At 31.4% G+C, this 19,120-nt stretch overlaps 1 protein-coding gene across 4 annotated transcripts in view; it reads left to right on the forward strand.

Annotated features, from left to right (window-relative positions):
* Positions 1 to 19,120, forward strand: part of brp (ELKS/RAB6-interacting/CAST family member bruchpilot) — a 272,388-nt gene that overhangs the window by 199,146 nt on the left and 54,122 nt on the right. For all 4 annotated transcript variants that reach the window (XM_076411147.1, XM_076411149.1, XM_076411150.1 and 1 more), the window contains 3 exons: positions 630 to 770; positions 10,864 to 11,010; positions 11,069 to 11,221. In XM_076411147.1, coding sequence (XP_076267262.1) covers positions 630 to 770; positions 10,864 to 11,010; positions 11,069 to 11,221 — 441 coding nt within the window. The remainder of the gene's footprint in view (positions 1 to 629; positions 771 to 10,863; positions 11,011 to 11,068; positions 11,222 to 19,120) is intronic.

The raw sequence follows: 19,120 nt of genomic DNA on the forward strand, positions 1-19,120 counted from the left end.
ATAACTGAGCATACTTTTTTACTTTCGTAAATTTTTAACATCTGTTATTCTCCGGATCTGGTCAATTGTTGAATGCTGGTTAGTAAACCCAAACCGGTGTGTTGGTAATAGGTTTTTTCACTCTATGATCGGTTTTGTTCTTTTCAATAGGAGTTTTTCAAAAACCTTAGGTATTACTGGCAGCGATGTTACAGGTCTATAGGCTTTTATTTCGTTTGGTGACTTCCCAGATTTTTGGATCATTATAATTTCCGCTTCCAAATGCCTGGGAGATCTTTAATCTAAATGCTGTATTGATCAAGTAAGGTATAAAGTGAATCAATTGTTTGAAAAGCAAATATAAGGGCTCCAAGGCGATTTACGATTTACAGAGATTGACAGCTTCACCAAACATCTTCCTCGACATCGCAATTATAAATCGTTTACGAGGCATCTGCATGCTTTGATCACGATCATTTCCTGAGAGAAAATGTCAAAAGCGTGCATGGTGCTATTTATAAATGGTATAAGAACTTGAAGAATAAGCCTAATTATTATTTAAACATCATATTTCTTATACTGACCTAATATATTAAATGATTTAATTAACTTTCACCTAGTTGTACTAATAAATTATGATTATGTTTCAGGGGGAAGTATATCGCCTCAAGGCCCGACTAGAAAATTCTCACCAAGAACAGGACAGTTTGCGAGAAGAACTGGAGAAGGCGCAGTCTACTACGACCAAACTGCATGCCGACAAAGATCGAGCTTACGCAGAACTCGAGAAGGTAAATATAACTACAAATGTAGTATAAGTTTAAAACATCAACATATACTTATATAGGTTATAAATGTAACATCAATTTCATAAATACCATAATTTTTATTATTATTATTTGAAAGTTGTTTCGAAATAAACTTTTGTTTGTGGTTATATATGACAATATTAAAAAAATCGTCAGAAACGCTTCACTTAAGTAGTGGCCTTATTACTTAGGCTCAGAAATGTCTCACTTTGTCTTATATCTCACAGAATATTCAGTATTTAGGAAACTTTTTTCTAAACCACTCACGATATCCTCTAGAGGTTTAAACCATTTAATTAATATTTGTATATCTAAGTGAGATATTTAATTTTCATTAGAGAAAATAGTTACATTTTATGTTTAGTTCTTGTGCCCTTCGTTGTTGCGTTTTCTCGTCAAATCATTCTCATAATACTGTATTTGTTCTTATTTTCTCCTGTTGTTACTTTTATACATTTTTCTTGAAAAAATTAGATTTAATTATTGCATGATCCTATCCTCGTATGTTTTGACCAAGTGCTCTTATATATTCTTAAGAATTACATACGTATTTATACAGATAATTCTTTCATACTCTACAGTACAATTTTCTACAATTAAACTCTCATCACCCTGACTTGGAATTGTCAGCATTGAATCACAATCCCATATTCAGAAAGTTTCATTCATTCACTGCTTCATTCACATTTTAAGCCAACGTTGAAGTCAATAATTATGCTGCTAATTTTCTATGTAACACTAGTTGACAATTTCACCATTTGTCATTTACTTTCTTTCCGTGTCTGATCGAATTCTTTCCAACCGAAGACTCTTATTGCAGCTCTCACATATCCAAACTGCTCCTGCTGGTGTATTTTTCGCGACCTGCATGCCTATTGTAGCTATTCTCTGCCACATCCTATAACAATTTAATGTTATTGAATATGCAGTGATGGGATGCAAGACATTACCCTCTGTGACCATAAGAGACCCTCAACTAGTAATTACAAGCCTGTTACTAAAAAGTAAATTACATAACTCACAATTAAACATGTCATTTATATATTTATCCAGTAGCAATTTGAAATACTTTACTCTTTAACGTGGTACCTTCAAGATGTAATTTATATTTTGCAAGCCGTTCCTCAACAACAGCCTTTGTCAACCATATGTCATGTCTTTATTAGATTTCTAACAATAATATCTCTACAATGAATTTTATGATTTACTAAACTTAATCAAATGTTATTCTTACTTTTACCTTTTTCTTCAATATTTTATTGTTTTTATTAATTCTTTGAGTGGTTTTAGTCACAGCTTAGTGTCCACACTAATATTCTGTGCAGCTTCAACGCAATATCATACTTATCTCTGTAACGCATTTTATTGATCCCATATTCAGAAAGTTTCATTGATTCACTGCTTCATTTACATTTTAAGCCAACGTTGAAGTCAATAACTAAGCTCTTAATTTCTATCTAACACTAGTTGACAATTTCGCCATTTGTCATTTACATTTTTTCCGTGTCTGATCGAATTATTTCCAACCGAAGACTCTTATTACAGCTCCCACATATCCAAACAGTTCCTGCTGATGTATTTTTCGCGACCTGTATGCCTATTGTAGCTATTCTCTGTCATATCCTATAACAATTTAATGTTATTGAATATGCAGTGATAGGATGGAAGACATTACCCTCTGTGGCCATAAGAGACCCTCAACTAGTAATTACAGGCCTGTTACTAAAAAGTAAATTACATAACTCACAATTAAACATGTCATTTATATATTTATCAAGTAGCAATTTGAAATACTTTACTCTTTAACATGGTACATTCAAGACATAATTATATTTTGCAAGCCATTCCTCAACAACAGCCTTTGTCAACCATATGTCATGTCTTTATTAGATTTCTAACAACAATATCTCCACAATGAATTTGATGATTTACCAAACATAGTCAAATGTTATTCTTACTTTTACCTTTTTCTTCAATATTTTATTGTTTTTCTTTTTTCTTTGAGTAGTTTTAGTCACAGCTTAGTGTCCACACTAGTATTCTGTGCAGCTTCAACGCAATATCATACTTATCTCTGTAACGCACTTTACTGGTAAGAACGGATTACCATTACTTCGTTTCAGTTCGAAGTTATTGATTAGAAACTTAATCTGTTTCTCTCTAACTATTTATTAGATTCCGAATTTTCGAACAAAGTAACCAGAAATATTAAGCAGTGATTTGTAATTTATCACAACAAGCAAAGCACCAAAATTTTTCATAAATACTTATTTATTATTTCTCTTATTACCACTAATGTTTTGAAGAATTTGAAGACATTTGAGAACCGAATGACTTTTAAAGGCTGAATTGGTTACGTGCGCGAACATATCAAACAGCGTTGTATCTATTTTTAACTAGAATAAAATCAGAAAGAAAATAGTGTCTGGTATTAAACGAATTTACAAATTGCAATAGGCAATATGTTATACCTATTGATGACGTAAGTTCCCTGCTACTAGCGCTGGGAATTGACTACTTTTTACTAGTGACTGTTTCAGTCGCTATTTTTGGTTCGACTAATTTTACTACATTTTACTAGTTACTGCTTCTGTCGACTAGTTTCAGTCACTATTTTCAGAACGCCATTTATTTAAGATTATTAATGTAATAGAGCAAAAACGATTAAAAATATGAATGATAAATAGTAAAATGCTTCTGACTTTTTTTCTTTTTTTATGGCTATTAAAGGTAGTTGTTTTTTTGATTAACTTCTTCGTTTCTATCTGACCCTTTTGATTTTTGTTCAAGTCTTTTGATTGTCGAAGCCTATTTCCTAAAATTTTCAAACTAAAATTTAGATTCGAAAGGTTCCAGAAATTGTATAGATTTGAAATGATTTGAAGAAGTTTTTACATTAGCAGTTAAATTCCGTAAAGAATATTAATCATAAAAAGGTGATAAACTATATTAAATATTTATACTAAATATTGCTAATAAATACATTTTCTGATAGGATAGTTTTTCTTTAATATTCAACAAATTATTTTTTGGCTATTAAAAAATACAACAAAGTAAAATTTTATCAGCAGGTAGGACAGAGAAATCTTTTTTTACAATCTATTTTTATTATTTTATAACTTATTAGAAGAATGAAGCATTCAGCAAAACGTTCTATGGTCTGAGAATATTTTGAAGGAGAATCCTCAGCTTCTGCTTTCTGCGATTAGATGTCATGAATAAAAGACAATCCTTTTAGATCCTTTATTTAAAGTATCAATATTAATATTATAAATAATGCTGAGGCCATATAAGAAATTATCACAAAAGAGATATATTTTATTCTAACTTCAAAAAATACAAATGTATTTTGATAAAAAAAACTAGAATGAAAGAAGTAATTACAGCAGCTACTATAACAACTTTACTAATTAAGCAGCATCTGGAAATGCCACTTATTGAGCATTTAGAAAACCCATTATTAGATTTTTAGCAAGCACATAAAATGATATTACTTGAATTATATCAATTACATTTAAAATATTCTTCTACACCCGCAACATCTATAAAATCATCACCATCAAATTATTAACAATCGAAAAAATCGCATCACAGGAGAAAAGCTGAACATGAGTATATTTTTGCACAGCGATTAAAAAATATTTCTGTTCAATATTAAATGAAACATTTATTTTATTTAAAAAGGCTCTGTTAGTTATTATGCGACCATTTTTAGTTATTCCATGGATTAGTTCTTTCTATTCTTAGCTTTATGTTTAAAATTTATTTAATATTTGTGGTTATTGTACATCTTTAATATTTAGGTTTTGGTTAAATTCTATTGAATTATCTATATTTATTATAGTATGTTATTTAAAAATATCAATATTATTAAAATACTATAGATATTATCTATATTGTTCTTGTACTTGTAAATCAGAAGTTTTGTTATCTACTCATCATGAAACGTCTTATTCGTTTTCTCGTTAACATGTAACCGCCTCTAATGTTCTATACTTAGTTAGATACAATTCTTAATGCATATACCTACATGCAAGGCACACTGTTACTTGACACTTAGTGCAAAATCTACAAATCTACTAAACTGTATTTCCAAAATAAGTTTTCTAAACTGAACTAAGAAACATTAAGTCAAATATTTTTATATATTATATTTTATTAACCGAATAATACTAAATAAATCTAATATACAAAATACCAACAGGCATCAGAACACTTTATAATTGCCTCAAGAAAATCAACCAGTGGTATAATTTTCATCTTAATTAACAAAACTGTTTTGCCTTTGTAATTCGAGCATCAAAAGGAAAACCGAAAAAAAAAGTTAAAAAGGCCTACAACCGCTAAATTTCTTATGAATTTAAAACTGGTTGTTTATACTGCTGTTGTCAATAAAATTAGGCTTATCAAAAACACCGGGATCTGTCTGAATTTACGGAGGCTGCTTCATTTACATTTATAATTTGGTATCCGAAATTGAGAGAAAAGTTATTCTTTCGTTCTGGTTATTAGCATTTATTCGTTATCTGACTCTTAAACATGTTTATTGAAATATTATTTTATCAGAAGTGAAAATGAGATTATTATTGTAAGTTATTGTTTTACTACAATAATGTTTTTATACAACACTATCACAAAATGTCTAAAACAACTTACCAAACATACCTATTATTTATTTGAAACAGATTTAAGAGATAAACCAGTTGCCACTTCATTTGACGTCAGGTGTACCAGTTAATTGAATTAGGGAATTATCAAAAGGGAACAGGATAAATTAATCAACAAATATCTCCGGATTTGCCGCATGCGCTTACCGGGCTCTATTTATTTTTGAAATGTTTGCATCATGCGCATATACAGCTTCATTTACTTAGTCTTTTTATATATATATAAATTATTTTTTATGAATAAATATACACATAAATAATTGATTTAATGTTGAAACTATATATATATATATAAGGAGGGAAATAATTATTAGCAAAATTATTAACAATCGAAAATATCGCATCACACGAGTAAAACTGACCATAATTATATTTTTGAACAGCGATTAAAATATTTCTGTTCAATATTAAATGAAACATATATTTTATTTAAAAAGGCTCTTGTAGTTATTATGCGATCATTTTTATTATAGTTATTAAAACTGACATTAACCCCAGGAAATCACCAGGCCACGATTTCATAAAGGAGAATTACTGCAAAAACTATCAAGGAAGGGAACTATAAATCTCACCAACTTGATCAATACAGCATTTAGATTAAAACATGTCCCAGAAAGAAGATGGCGGGAATTATAATGATCGCAAAACCTGGGAAATCTCCAAACGAAATAAGAGCCTATAGACCAATATCACTGCTGCCAGTAATATCTAAGGTTTTTGAAAAACTCCTGTTGAAAAGAATAAAACCGATCATAGAGATAAAAAGGCCTAATACCAACACACCAGTTTGGGTTTATTAACAGCACTCAATTGACTAGGTCCACAAAATAACAGATATTATTGAAAAAGCCTACGAAAGTAAAAAAGTATGCTCAGCTATATTTTTAGATGTAACACAAGCCTTCGATAAGGGTTGGCATGAAGGTTTTGTTCATAAAGTACAGAAAATACTACTAAAACAACAAAGCGAACTATTAAAATCATACATTACAACCAGAATATTCAGAGTCAAACAAGAAGAAGCTTACTCTACAATAAAAGAAGCTAAAGCAGGTTTACCACAAGGAAGTATACTGGAGCCAATGCTTTATCTACTTTACACTTGTGATATACCACAAATAGAAAATATTACGATGGCTACATTTGCTGATGATACTGCGATTATAGCTGTCGGAGATAATACTGAAGAAGCCTCCCGAAAATTACACCAGGCAAGTGACAATATAAATAATTGAACACAAGCTTGGAAAATAAGTATTAATGAAAGTAAATCTGTACATGTGCAGTTCACCTATAAACAGACCGTACAACCACCAATAACATTAAATAACACTATTGTTCCATATAGCAACAACGCTAAATATCTTGGAATGAATTTCGATGCAAAACTTCGCTGGAAGGAACATATAAAGAAGAAAGGAAAAGAACAGGAATTGAAATATAGAAAAATGTACTGGCTAATTGGAAGATAATCACAATTAACAGTACATAATAAATTGCTATTATATAAGCAAATACTAAAACCTATATGGACATACGGAGTTCAATTATGGCGATGTTTTGCAAAGAGTAACATAAATCAAATACAAATTTTTCAGTACAAAGTCCTGAGAGGTATTGTGTAACATATATTGTTACACAATACCTCTCATAATTAAATAGCAAAAAAACATTTTTTTATTATGTCATGGATTAGTTTTTTCCTATGATTAGCTTTATGTTTAATTTTCATTTAATATTTGTAGTTATTGTACATTAAGTTTTGCTTAAGTTCTATTGAATTATCTATATTTATTATAGTATGTTATTTAAAAATATCAATTAACATGTTATTAAATTACTATAGATATTATCAATATTGTTCTTGTTCTTGTAAGACGGAAGTTTTGTTATCTACACATCATGAAACCTCTTATTAGTTTTTAATATTATTTGGTATTCGAAATTAAGAGAAAAGATATTGTTTCTTTCTGGTTATTAGCATTTATTCGTTATCTGACTTTTAAACATGTTTATGCAAATATTATTTTACCAGAAGTGAAAGTGAGATTATTACTGTAAATTATTGTTTTAATACAATAATATTTTTTATACAACACTATCACAAAATTTCTAAAACAGTTTAATTAGCACATTTATTATTTCTTTTAAACATAGTCTTTTTTGTATTTTAAGACTTAAAATCGGTTGCCCCTTCATATGACGTCAGGTATACCGGTTAATTGAATGAAGTCAAAAGAGAACAGGATACATTAATCAACAAATATCTCCGGATTTGCCGCATGCGCTTATTGGGGTCCATAAAAACCTCCAGTTTTTATAAATTAATATACACATATATGATAAATAATTGATTTAATGTTGAAACTATATATAAGGAGGGAAATAAACATTGAAATATTTTTGAAATAACACATTTTCTTTAAAAAATTATTGAATAAAATGAAATAATAAAAATAATTTCTATATGCTTTTCTATTTTTATAAAAACACCATATCTAAATTAATTTACATATTTGAACAATTAACAAGAACTCCAAGAACCATAAATAAACATTACCATCAAAATGACCAAAACTGTTTAGATTAAACCCAGCAAATACAGTAAAACCAAACGAAAAAGTCAGAACTATACATCAAAGCAGGGAGATTCTCCTAAAGATCTCCAAATATGATCAACTATGATCGCTACCGTTCTTGATCCACAAACCCCGTTAATGAATTGACTGCCTCAATACATCATAATTTTCACAAAACAATAATTTATTTACTTATACTCTTATATAATAATGCATTGTATTTTCCTTGCCATTGGGTCATAAGGATGTCGTTGATAGTTTTATATTTTGTTTATTTAATCCATGTCTACTTTTGTTAACAGATTTAATTATTTCATATTATCACTGTATATTATTCTTACATCTTAGCAAACTGTTGTCCAATTTCTTCTTCTCTGGTTCTCTGCATTTTCACTTTCACGTTCTTCGACTTTCACTCTCAATTAATTCTAGCTACATCTTATCAATAAAATAAAAATAAAGTCATTACTAAAATATGTTATATTTAAAATAAATATCTGGTTATTACCAGTTACTAATCTTGATGGACAAACCTCATCAATTACTTGACTACTTCCAACACAACGAGAATCATTTACTTCTTTAATTTTTGTCATGTGTTGTTACCGATTCGATCTCGGTGAAAATGATGTGTTATAAAATTGGCAGCTAACATTCCCACTATAAATAAAAATGATGCTGTTTGGATTTCATAACTTTTAAAAATGTAACCTTACATTCTGCACTTACACTTGTTCTTACATACTTTAAGCCAGTTTATGTTAAACTACCAAGAATAACACAACAATATAATTATTATTAGTATAGAATTATTAATGTAACACAAAATCTAAATATTCTAGATTTTTTATTGTGACTCGATCGACTCGAAATGAATGTACCGCCATTAGAAAAGGAAGACAATATTGTTTATTATTTTTTTATGGTTTTCTGTGCAGAGTAGTGCACTTGTGCCAAATCCGGAGATATATTTTAAGTAATGATTGACTTGAATCCTAAAGAGAACAAACTCATAAATAAAAGAGGATAAATCTATTTTACTTTATGGGGACATTGTTGAAAGGCGCTACAAAACAACATTCGAGGTTTTTATCTATTAGAAAACAGACAATCTATCTCATTACTATCTCATAATCAGTTTTAGACACATGGCCGCGATTTCTCATATACAGCGCGTCCCTAACAGTGGCGTTATATAACATATATATAAAGTCCGTTCAAAAAATCAGTGAACTCACGTCATCTTAATTGATAATTTATTTTATCGTTATAGTACATCTAATGTATATATTATCTAAGAATTCAAAATTACAAATAATTATACAGTTATAACAGCTTATAGGTTCAGGTTTTGTTTTACTATATTTACGTTTTACTCTTTTTGAACTTGAACTCATCTATGTACAATATGTTCTAGGCGCATTTTTTATGTAGTGGTATCCGCTGGAGGCCTAACATATAATTAACAATTGTATATCTAAATAATAAATTCTACTTTCATTTGGTAGCATACTTACTTTTTACGTTTGGTTATAGTCTTCTTCGGCCCATATTATTATAACATATTATTAAAATACTATAGATATTATCAATATTGTTCTTGTAAAATAGAAGGTTTGTTATCTACACATCATGAAACCTCTTATTAGTTCTTAATATAATTTGGTATCCGGAATTAAGAGAAAAGTTATTGTTTTGTTCTGATCATTAGCATGCATTCGTTATCTGGCTTTTAAACATGTTTATGCAAATATTATTTTACCAGAAGTGAAAGTGAGATTATTACTGTAAATTATTGTTTTATACAGTTATAACAGCTTATAGGTTCAGGTTTTGTTTTACTATATTTACGTTTTACTCTTTTTGAACTTGAACTCATCTATGTACAATATGTTCTAGGCGCATTTTTTATGTAGTGGTATCCGCTGGAGGCCTAACATATAATTAACAATTGTATATCTAAATAATAAATTCTACTTTCATTTGGTAGCATACTTACTTTTTACGTTTGGTTATAGTCTTCTTCGGCGCAATATTTTCTTGTAAAGTATTTTTGATATAACTGCATTTCTACGGTGTTTGTTTTATTACTACTTGTATATATATCTCTGGATAAAACTAGATTTAATCACCGCGTTCTTCTTAATGCAATTTCCATATCTGCAAAACAGTTAATATTATATCTGCTCAAACATTTTCACGAAATGTTCATGTATATTCTAAACAATTACCACATATAAATATAAATATATAAACCTTTAGTTCCTTCCACTCTCATCACCCTGTCTTAGAAATTGTGAGCATTTAATCATAATCTCATATTCGTAAAGTTTGATTCAAGTAAGTAAACTAAGCTGTTATTTTCCAATTTATCTAACATGTATTCACGATTCCATTATTTGTCAATTTCTTCTTCAATGTATCTAATCGAATGCATCTAAACCGAAGGTGTTATTAACCATTTTTATTTACAGCATGAAGAACAATATATCTGCAAATAATTGTTAGTAATTATTATGACTAATAAACCTTAATCAATTGTTATTCCAAGGTTTATCTTTTTCCATAAACTTTTCTTGTCTTAAAACTAATTTTTTTATCATTTTGAATATTAGGTATATAGGTCCACAAATTTAAAGTCTTGCTTTGATTTTCTTATATGCTCTTTAAAATCGTATTATTTTAAAAGCAATATCTGGAAGTTCTTGATATAATTGTATAAAATTAGGTTCATATTGAAAAAACTATTCACTGTTTTTATATATTTCATATATTTGATCTCTGATATATTAAATATCATAGAAATAATTAATTTGTGTATTTTTGAAGGTGAGGGAAGAATTGGAGCGCACTACGGCGACCTTGGGAAAGGCTCAACTGCAACAGGACAAGCTCCAGAACGCCTACGACAAGGCGCAGACAGAGCTCGACAAGCTCCAAGAGAAACTCGACAAGTCCATTGGGGAAATGAGACGTGTACGTATCTGAATCGACATCTATTCCGAAGCGTGTCATGTGATTTGTCCATTTTCAGATCCAACTCGAAAAAGAAAAAGTAGGATACGACTTAGAGAATATCCAATCGCAATTGGACAAGGCTCTAGGCCATTCTGCTCGTATACAGAAGGAAAAAGAACAAGTCCAGCACGAAGCAGATCGGCTTAGAGACAAATATGAAAAACTTCAGGTAAATATGTATTTAGTAATTTAAAAAAAAATTGCAGTGACATTAATAACATGTTTACATTAACGAAGGTGGTTTAAGTTATTTAGTACTATACTTATACACATATTCATAACAAACTAAACAAATATTTCAACAATGATAATTATTTTTAGATTTAAGAAATATTTTTTTTCGTAATCTCTTAGAATATCAGCAATATGCCCGCAATAAGTATTATTTTATGCAACGCAATAAGTATTATTATATGATTTCCGTGTACAACTTATAATCTAAATCTTATTCTAGATACTATCCTAATTTATTTTAAAATCTATTCTAACTTATTTTAAAGATTATTCTAACATATTCTATAGATTATTCTATAGATCACACTCTATGGGTCTATTAATCAGTTTGTGTGATAGTTTGCGTTTGAGCCTACGCACTACACTGTCAACGCGCACATTATACTGTTTGGAGAGTGCGTTGGGATGCAGAAATAGTCTTTCAGAGTACTTCGCACTAACACATCGCATCACCCTCGTTATGGGTTCTAAAGGTATATCGCGCTGAATCAGTTTGTTGGGCACGTAATAAGTACCCCACATTTCAATGCCATGGTCCAAATGGACCTAAGTATTGACTTATACAGTAAAACCTTGTTATCTAATGATAATTTTGATTTACGTCCTATCAGCGAATACATTTGGTTTAGTTTAATCCCAAGCTGTTTGCGTTTTGTCAATATATGCTTTTTTCATACCAAAGGTCGACCAAAATGCATATCCAGATATTTAACGTTGCTTGCTTGCGGAAATTAATGATTATTCAATTTTACTGAAGGACATGTTCTTCTACAAAGAGTAAATGTCACATGAGTAGATTGGAGGTTTCTTGTGGCTGATACTGGATCCTCCTCGTCAGCATATCTTGCAACAGTAGTGTTTCTTGAAGTCGGTGGTCAGCTGTATAAAATAGATATATCAATGGGCCAAGAACACTGCCCTGCGGAACACCCGAATATATTGGGTGTAGGTCAGTGTATTTGTCACCCTGTTTGACAATAATTAGAAAAATAATCTGGAATTTTAATTTCCTTTAATAGTCATTTAGCATTAACTTCCAATGCCTGCACCAGTAAAATATGAGCAACTAAAATATATATTTCAATGTAATCTAATGCTTGGCTAAAAACTGTATAACTTGGCGTCAGTCACTACATTTCTAACTTCAATGAGGATATACTTATCGTTCTCATTGTCCATAACTTCCTCCTATTATCACTGCTTTACTTAGCAATATTCTTCTGCAAGTTCTGATCAAGAACATTCCAGGTCATATTCAAATTTAAGATATGTTCCTATTTACTTATTTCAACGCCTCAAATATATTTTTATGATTAGGTGATAGGACATAAGTAGAAACTTTCGGTAGTATAGTTCATTAAATCTTGTTATATTCTGGTCCATTAGTTAGACTAATCGAATTACATTCGGTGATAGATAGGCTAGTAGCTATTCTGAACGAGGATTAGGTGTATTATTCAACAGTAATGACGTCAGAAGATTCTGTTGTGTTAGAAAATCCTTACAGACAAATTAAATACATATCTCTAGGAAATATTATATGACCGTTATTTATTGACGTAATACAAAAATATTTAAAAAATATAAATAGATCAAAGAGAGCCACGCAGTCGATGTTGGCTGAACGTCTGAACTGAACGATGGTCAGTCATTATCAGGTAAGTGAATTACCTGATAATGATTACTGGGTTGCCAGATCTTCATAGTCGTTTACTAGTCGCTATTCTAATATGTTGACATGTCCTAAGGTCGCTACATATATATCTTTAAATTATGAATAGAATATTTCCGATTGAAAAATTATAGTCGCCCGTGACGGACAATATCTTGGATCTTTGCTTTTCAAACCACTACAAGAATATATTGCTTTTCACCATAATCAACAGAAATTTTAGAGTTTTTAAATGAACGCCGATTTGTTTTCCTTTTTTCTCATTCGCTTTATTTTGTGTGAATCACAATTAGTATTAGTTAAAGCTAGAAACGTTATTCGTTATTTCTTTCCGCTTTTCAACCGGAGCAGATTCTTCAAATGTTACAGCATATGTTTTTTCTGCTAGCATTTTTTAAGTAAGAGTGGTCTTTAACTCTCATCGTCGTTGTAAATTTGTTCCTTTCTTAAGTTTACCTAAATAGTTGTTAATTATGTTGCTGATAATTTATCATCATATAAAAACAGCAGACAAATTCCGTAGCTTGCTTTAAATCGTATTGTAGCTAGCTACTAAATTTTCGGTCTCTTTCAGTTTCTCGTCTAACCTTTCCTTAAATATTTTACGTTTTTAAGTATCTTGTCACTTATAGGGACGTTGTTCTGTAGACTTAATAATAGATGTTCTTTACTTTCCTTCTTGTCCATTACCCCAATTTTTCCTCTTGGGCCTTCACTACCCATTTCATAAAAAAATCTTGACGTTAATAAAAGAGAACATTGTCCATACCTTATTCGGTCCATTCGGTCGGTTCGCAGCGCGCTAGGCAGTACAGTTGTTGTGGACAACCGGACATTTTGTTTCAAACTTCTTACTCCCGAGTTGCCGTCTCCCAAAATGATCTCGAATGTTTCTTGAGATAGAAGTTCAACCATCCGCTGGTCACTGACTTACTGTCACTCCTCCGTACCCTCTATCTGAATGTGACCAGGAGAAGTTTACTGTGGATTCCTTCTCGCGCTGGTATACGCTTGGGAAATGAGCGCACGTATAGTTTGTTCTGGCCTAAAACCAGGCGGTGGGAGGCATAACGCATACCTGGTCGCGGATACTTGCCCTGGACTGATACGTTGGACTGGGTTATGTGGAACTGCCTCTGCGCTTACCAATACAGTAAACCGAAACCACCTAGCAGTTGACATCTGTGGGTTGCTACTGCTACTGCATTAAATGTGGGGACTCGCGAGTAGTGAGGCTAAATCGGTAGCGTCCTCCACCTCCACATCACGAATATTTGTATCCATACTGACCTTATCCCATTCATTTCTTGTTTTACAAAGAACGAGGTACAACGTCGTTGGGTTAAGGAAGAAAACCACAACAGACTCTTTGAGATTAAAATTGATATTTTCTCCTCTCTTCCTGTTCCTTCCCTTCGTCACCATGTCGTAGCTTTGAATCGAATGAGATCAGGCCACTATCGTTTCTCGCACGGTCACTTCATGGCTTCAAGCCCGCCTGCTCACTGTGAATTTTGTCACTGTGCCCCTATTTCAGTCTACCACATACTGAACGACGTTTCACGACTCACCTAGATTAGAACTAAGTATGGCTGCACAATTTTAGAGATGCCTTGACAGAAGAAATTACAGACATGCTCCTCGCATTTCTACGGGAAATCGATTATTTCCATAGAATTCATACCATGCTAAGTTAAGTGTTACTAACCAAATAACCATTACCACTTCGGTATTGGTGCTCATGTGTGCTGTCTGTTTAGCTCTGCTTTTTGTGTTTTTTATAATTTTACTAGCGACCCGCCCCGGCTTCGCACGGGTGCAATGCTGATACTAAATTAAATACACTACAGAAAAAATATGAACGTTGTATATAAAAACATAGCGGCCCGCTCCGACTTTGCACGGGCATAAAATATATATGCCTATGTCACTCAATGAAAACATGATTAAAATCGATCCAGTATTTTTGGTTCATTCATTACTGCCCTTGGCCTGCACGCATTAAATTTGGAGTAAAATAATTCCTCTTCCCCTATACTTACTATGAAGATTTCCTGGTATCTTTGGAATATCTAAATTCATAAGATTTTTATTACATTACACATTTTTAAACGCAAATTTTAAATTTGTAATATCTCCGAAAATATTTGTTTAATTTACATGCTGTAAGGAACCATATTGATCTATATTAATTGCACACTGTATTTAAGGTACTTAATTCGATAAGGATTAATGCCGTATTGCTTAAAATAGCTTCGTAAATAAGCCATTTTCTCACGTAAAAAGTAAACAATAAAAATGGTTAATGTGGGTTATCCCTAAAAGATAAACATATACCATCGCGGACTTTTTTTGTAGACCTTTTTATGGTGTACAATACTGTAGTACATTAATTTGATCTAACTCGTAGGGTTAGGCAGCGTTTTTGCTAATTGCTAAATAAGCCTAAAAAAATAGGTTAATTTACGACATCACGTTAGAAACCTCTAAAATTAGCAATGTTGCCTTAGTATATTATGCATGTATTATACATATAAACCTTCCTCTTGAATCACTCTATCTATTGAAAAAAACCGCATCAAAATCCGTTGCGTAGTTTTAAAGATTTAAGCGCACATAGGGATATAGGGACAGAAAAGGCGACTTTGTTTTATACTATGTAGTGATTTATTTATTTATTTAAAATATATGTTATTTTATATATACACTTTATGTCTGACCCCGTCCCCTTTTCTACGGTACTATTGTATAGTCGCGAAATGACGGCATCTGCCAAAGCGACAAAATAATACTGAAAATCTCTTCATTTTTTAAATTAACCAGAAACTGGATATATAAACACTTTTTATCACTTAGAAACAAACACCTGGAGAGGCACAGTGACCAGCACAACCTTACAGTGCTACCTTCCTTTGCAGATACAGCTTTTTTGAGATTGTAATTGATGGTTAACTTACTGAATTCTATCTCTAATTAATTCTGTTCATTTGATTTTATTGAGGAAGCACTACTGTTATTTTCGAGTTTGATAGAGATAAGAATTAAATAAAATTACCTTTTAGACCAGAGAAAAACTCTTCAAGCAATATTGTAGTAAAATTTGTTTACTGCTACATAACCACCTCAAGTTTGTTTGGAAACATAATTTAATTAAGTAAAAATACTATCCATCTATAGTTAAACTCTTTAAAACACGAAAGGAACGTGCCTATAAAAAGAGTTGTTTAATATCGCGCTATTGCACAGTGCGAAGCCAAAATAAAGTCGCCCGCCTATATTTATCAAAAATTGTCAACACGCAACATTGTCGTATAACATCTACGTGCATAACCATTCACTGTTTTTACAATGGGCACTTTTCTGACGTCATTCTGGCATGAATATTACATTACATTGCCCCAATTTCCAACTAATGGCGGTGTATTGTCACCCTACTTTCATGATGTCCCTAACTTTTAGCTGTGATTGAGTAAAATTCTATTTATAGACTGGACACGTATGATAACGAATCCTCAAAGATCTTTTAAATATATACGCAAGAATAATACTTTAAAAGTAATTAAGTCTAAATATTTTAAAATAGAATAAATTAATAACTGAAAATAATGAGCTGGCTGAAAAATCAACGTGAGGCGAAAGTCCCGCTACCATTTTGATTGCCTATAACTTTGCTCAAAGAAAAGATAAGTCAGTCTGGTTTTCATAAAAAATATTTGGTCTTGATGTATATATTTTTTCATTGTGACTGAATAATTATATCGACTAAATGGTGGCCGCAATTCGCTATGCCACTTTCGGCTCTTTTTAAGGCATTTTTTCATAACATTCTTCAACATCTGAGGCTGAATTACTTCACTTTCGTGACGAATATTGTCTTTAAGATGTTGAATAATTTGGGGCTTATACATATAAATTTTGGATTTTAAAAAACCGCATAAGGAAATGTGTGGCCATACTAAATCGCCACTTAATTACTTAATAACGCGAAATTAGTCTTTGTGGGAAAACTTCATTCAATAATTGAATTATTCAACGAGCTGTGTGTGTAGTGGCCCCATCTTGCTGAAACCACATTTCCTCTAGTCATTGCTCTTCCATTTCAGGTACAAGAAAATTTCGAATCATGTCTTGGTACCGTTCAGCACTAACAATAACTGCAACATCTTGGCCATTTTCAAAAAAATAACGACCAATTATGTGTTTTAATTAATCAATCAATAATAATTAATAATCAGTTAATAAATTATCATGTTTCCAGCATGAATATTGTTTTTGGTGGATGCAATGATGTTTCATAAATTAATTTAGGATTCTGTGTTCTCCAAAACCGACTGTTCTGTTTGTTGAAGTTAAGTGTTACTGACCAAATAACCATTACCACTTCGGTGTTGATACTGATGTGTGCTGTCTGTTTGGCTCCTCTGTTTGTGTTTTTTATAATTTTATTTATTTATTTATAAATTTTATACTTTATGTCTGACCCCGTCCCCTTTTCTACGGTACTATTGTATAGTCGCGAAATGACGGCATCTGCCAAAGCGACAAAATAATACTGAAAATCTGTTCATTTTTTAAATTAACCAGAAAATGGATATATAAACACTCTTTATCACTTGAAACAAACACCTGGAGAGGAACAGTGACCTGCATAACCTTACAGTACTACCTTCCTTTGCAGATACAGCTTTTTTGACATTGTAATTGAAGGTGAATTTACTGATTTCTAGCTCTATTTCTTTCTGTTCATTTAATTTTATTGAGGAAGCACTACTGTTATTTTCGAGTTTGATAGAGATAAGAATTAAATAAAATTACCTTTTAGACCAGAGAAAAACTCTTCAAGCAATATTGTAGTAAAATTTGTTTACTGCTACATAACCACCTCAAGTTTGTTTGGAAACATAATTTAATTAAGTAAAAATACTATCCATCTATAGTTAAACTCTTTAAAACACGAAAGGAACGTGCCTATAAAAAGAGTTGTTTAATGTCGCGCTATTGCACAGTGCGAAGCCAAAATAAAGTCGCCCGCCTATATTTATCAAAAATTGTCAACACGCAACATTGTCGTATAACATCTACGTGCATAACCATTCACTGTTTTTACAATGGGCACTTTTCTGACGTCATTCTGGCATGAATATTACATTACATTGCCCCAATTTCCAACTAATGGCGGTGTATTGTCACCCTACTTTCATGATGTCCCTAACTTTTAGCTGTGATTGAGTAAAATTCTATTTATAGACTGGACACGTATGATAACGAATCCTCAAAGATCTTTTAAATATATACGCAAGAATAATACTTTAAAAGTAATTAAGTCTAAATATTTTAAAATAGAATAAATTAATAACTGAAAATAATGAGCTGGCTGAAAAATCAACGTGAGGCGAAAGTCCCGCTACCATTTTGATTGCCTATAACTTTGCTCAAAGAAAAGATAAGTCAGTCTGGTTTTCATAAAAAATATTTGGTCTTGATGTATATATTTTTTCATTGTGACTGAATAATTATATCGACTAAATGGTGACCGCAATTCGCTATGCCACTTTCGGCTCTTTTTAAGGCATTTTTTCATAACATTCTTCAACATCTGAGGCTGAATTACTTCACTTTCGTGACGAATATTGTCTTTAAGATGTTGAATAATTTGGGGCTTATACATATAAATTTTGGATTTTAAAAAACCGCATAAGGAAATGTGTGGCCATACTAAATCGCCACTTAATTACTTAATAACGCGAAATTAGTCTTTGTGGGAACTTGAACGAGCTATGTGTGTGTGATCTTGCTGAAACTACATGTCCTCTACTTCTTGGTCGTCCATTTCAGGTACAAGAAAATTTCGAATCATGTCTTGGTACCGTTCAGCACTAACAATAACTGCAACATCTTGGCCATTTTCAAAAAAATAGCGACCAATTATGTTTCCAGCATGAATATTGTTTTTGGTGGATGCAATAATGTTTCATGAATTAATTTAGGATTATGTGTTCCCCAAAACCGACTGTTCTATTTGTTGACGTGGCTACACGAGCGATTCATTATCAATTTAGACGAAAAATCTTCAATTTCACCAGACAACCTTACGATTGCAAAATTTTCAAATCAGTTTTCAAAATTCGCCTTATACTGCGCAGAAATGTGTAACTGGGAAAC

The sequence above is a fragment of the Rhynchophorus ferrugineus genome, unplaced genomic scaffold (genome assembly GCF_030347505.1).
Source record: "Rhynchophorus ferrugineus isolate W39M unplaced genomic scaffold, kcgeb_rfMv2 rfM8, whole genome shotgun sequence".
In the NCBI taxonomy this organism is placed as follows: Eukaryota; Metazoa; Arthropoda; class Insecta; order Coleoptera; family Curculionidae; genus Rhynchophorus; species Rhynchophorus ferrugineus.